This window comes from Morone saxatilis, unplaced genomic scaffold, assembly GCF_004916995.1.
Source record: "Morone saxatilis isolate NCDOM2014 unplaced genomic scaffold, NCSU_SB_2.0 Contig8, whole genome shotgun sequence".
Lineage (NCBI taxonomy): Eukaryota > Metazoa > Chordata > Actinopteri > Moronidae > Morone > Morone saxatilis.
In genome coordinates, this window is record NW_023340257.1 from 27750885 (window position 1) to 27754019 (window position 3135).

General features: G+C 39.9%; 1 protein-coding gene across 1 annotated transcript in view; it reads right to left on the reverse strand.

Moving 5' to 3' along the window:
- LOC118341880 (interleukin-1 receptor accessory protein) overlaps positions 1 to 3129 on the reverse strand; it is a gene marked incomplete in the record, with an annotated part of 9444 nt that extends 6315 nt beyond the window's left edge. Inside the window, 1 exon segment of the mRNA XM_035680284.1 lies at positions 2995 to 3129. Within this exon segment, the coding sequence (XP_035536177.1) occupies positions 2995 to 2996 (2 nt within the window).
- Between the last annotated feature and the right edge of the window lie 6 nt (positions 3130 to 3135).

Sequence of the window (3135 nt, forward strand, 5' to 3'; positions counted from 1 at the left end):
TGACCTTTATGCTCCAGAGTGCCTTCTCTCTCCGCTTCCCTACAGTGCCAACAGTGGGCGACACCAGCTAACGTTAGCTTATAAATGGAGTCTGCTAACGTCTACAAACAAACATCACAGATAGTAACGTTATTCTAAATATGATTGTCAGTTATTTTACAGCGTTCAGTGTTTGTCTCTGTTTATGGTTTTAAAGTCTCTCTCTCTCTCTCTCTGTGTGTGTCAGGGTCTCTCGCCCTCCCTCCATAAATCTGCCTCATCTGCTCGTTACTGGAGACGAGATGGACGATAACGACCTTCAGCTCTCGAGTCATCTGATGAATTTATTTTAATTTATCTCCACGTGTTAAAATCAGCTCGAGTGTGATGACAGAAATGAGAAGTTTTATTGATTTTATCTCGTTTTATTGGTTTATTTTTATTTCTGCCTCTGACTCACTCAGATATCAGATTGTTCCAACAGTTTCATCTCAACACCAATGAAAATAATTATGTTTTAGACACTTCTCTCTCTGCAGTAAGATCATTATATTATATAAAACACCAACAGTATGCTGGTCAGAAGATATCTGGTAGCTTCACTCACCATCTCAAAAAAACAACATTTATTAACGTTTGGCCTGACGTCAAATATTATATTTAACACATTAAATGTAAGATTGGAGTGTTGTGACTTTATTTTATAACCAAAGATTAAAAGGTTTATTTTAAAAGTGTGCCACGAATCTTTGATATTAACTCGTCGTCTGTTGAGCTTTTAAAATGATAACTAAGCTAACGTAATGTAATGTAGCGTAACTTCCATGTTACACTTTAATAACAGCAGCAGTGTGTTCGCACCATAAAACCACCATTTATATCAGAATATATAAACAGACACTTCGAACCTCCGTTAGCACAGTGACCTAAGCTGAAAATGTAACGACAATAACGACATTAACGTAACATTTCTAGTCTAACGTTACAATAACGACATTAACTCACGTAGCTGGCTAACGTTGGCGTAATATTTCTATTTCCATTAAGAATTTTAGTAATAATCACAAACTAAAACATATTAAAATGGAAAGTAACTTGTTACTTTGAGTAATTTATTCTTTTTTTTGTACTTTTACGTGAATATTTTCAGACTACTGAAGCTGTACGTGACCTAAAGTTACCCATAATTCCTTTCTCTGAGCAGGCTCACACACACAATAACAGTGTGGGCCTTTGGAGGGAAGGAGGGAGATAAATAAAAGAGGGAGATAAATAAAGGAGGGATGAAGAGGAGCTGGAGCAGACGGAGAGATAAAGCCTGGTGGTGGACGATCAGGCGGAGCTAGTGGATCCCAGGAGGGACATTCGGGACCAGAGCGGCTCCATCCGTCACACAGTCTCTTCAGTCGGAGCTCAATTAAACCAAAGCTGTGTGTTAATATGCTACAGGTATATAACCCCCCCGCCTGCCCCCGCCCCAGAGGATTCTGGGTACTTCATTCTCATTCTCAATTAATCTGCTGTAGTATTATTTAACTTTATAACCATTATAAACCTGCACAGACACACACACAGCTCATCCTTTATATTTATATAGATTTTATATTTGTGCTGATCAATTGAAATGTCCCCTGTGGAGGATCAATGAATCTGATCTTGTACTTCGGTAACATTCAGGTTTTTTTATATTGGTGCTAAAACGAGTTTAAATAACTGAAATACTACAAAGTTTAACACAATCTAAAGCTCAGTTACAGTTCCACAAGTCATCGACACAGCGTCAGTTTTATATCTTACATTTATATCTTATATTTAGATATTTGTTCCAGTGAAAGTTAAAAATAAAACCAAATATTTAAACAATAAAAACAATAAACAAACATTTGAAATGAAATTAAAATAAACATGTAGCTATGCTGTTAGCTTGGATCTCCCATGATGCCACATTTAGAGTTCAAACTGTGATTGGTTTAAATTTGACTGTTTTCTTTATGGAGTTCTGTTCTTGTCTGATTATTACTGTTTGCTTTGAGCTGGACAACGTTTCCTCTGTTCATTCATTTATTCAAATATTGAATGATGAAGACGATAACGATGAAGATGAGCGCTCACATTTTCTGCCAGGTGGTTTTAATTTATAGTTTTAATTAAAAAGGGACGTGTGACGATGAGCAGTGAGGAACTGTGACTGCAGATGTCTGATGATGAGGAGGAGGATGATGGTGATGATGAAGAGGCAGGTGGACTGCAGTGTGTTTCTGCTGATCGCTGCAGAGTCCCCGAACTGATCTGATCGACCATAATCTGATTATCAGAGCGGATCGATGGGGGACACTGACTCTGCTGTCTGTCCTCCGTCATCCGGACAAAATCTGACTTTAAAAACAGCTCTTTTAAAATAGTCTTCATCATCTGATAATATTGAATCCAACTTTTTACAAATCATAAGATATTTTATTAATCTTTAGGGTCTTATTATAAATTCGGCTCATACATTATCTTACAGTCACACTTTTACTTCAACAAATCAACTTTAATGTCTGTCTTTCCCCGTCCATCGCGGTGTATTTGAGATTTATGGAGTAACAGTAACAAGATTTACTAAAGTTGTATTTGTGTTGCTCTGGGAGCATGTTGGTGAAATACATGAGAGCCGAATAGTAGAATACATCCGGCTGGTTAGTGCTAATGTGTAGTTGTGTTCTCAGCTTTTATGTTTCTAGTGAATAAATCCGATAAAAGAATAAAATGAGAGATTTCTAAACGGCGTTCTGCGCGCGGGACTCTCGGTGCGAGCGAGCCGCGACCACGACTCTTCCCTCGGATAACCCGGAGAACATTTCCCTCCATCGGTGTGCTGCTCTCATTCAGAGCGACTGTCAGTGAAACTACCCACCGAACTGCCTTCACTTCACAGCTAATTCACCCCACTACCACGGCAGCGTGTGGTCGCACCAGGGTCCGTATGGAAAACAGCGCATTTAGAGAATAAAAGGCAGCAGCAGGTTGACTTACATTGACAGCAGGTCGGGAGGGTCCGCTCGGTGTCTGTCCGCTCGGGATGAACCGGTCGGAGCTATACAGCTGAGCGTCCCGGCGGGCGGGCGGAGCTGAGGTGGATGTGGGCGGGGCGGGACCGTGTGTGTGTGTGTGTGT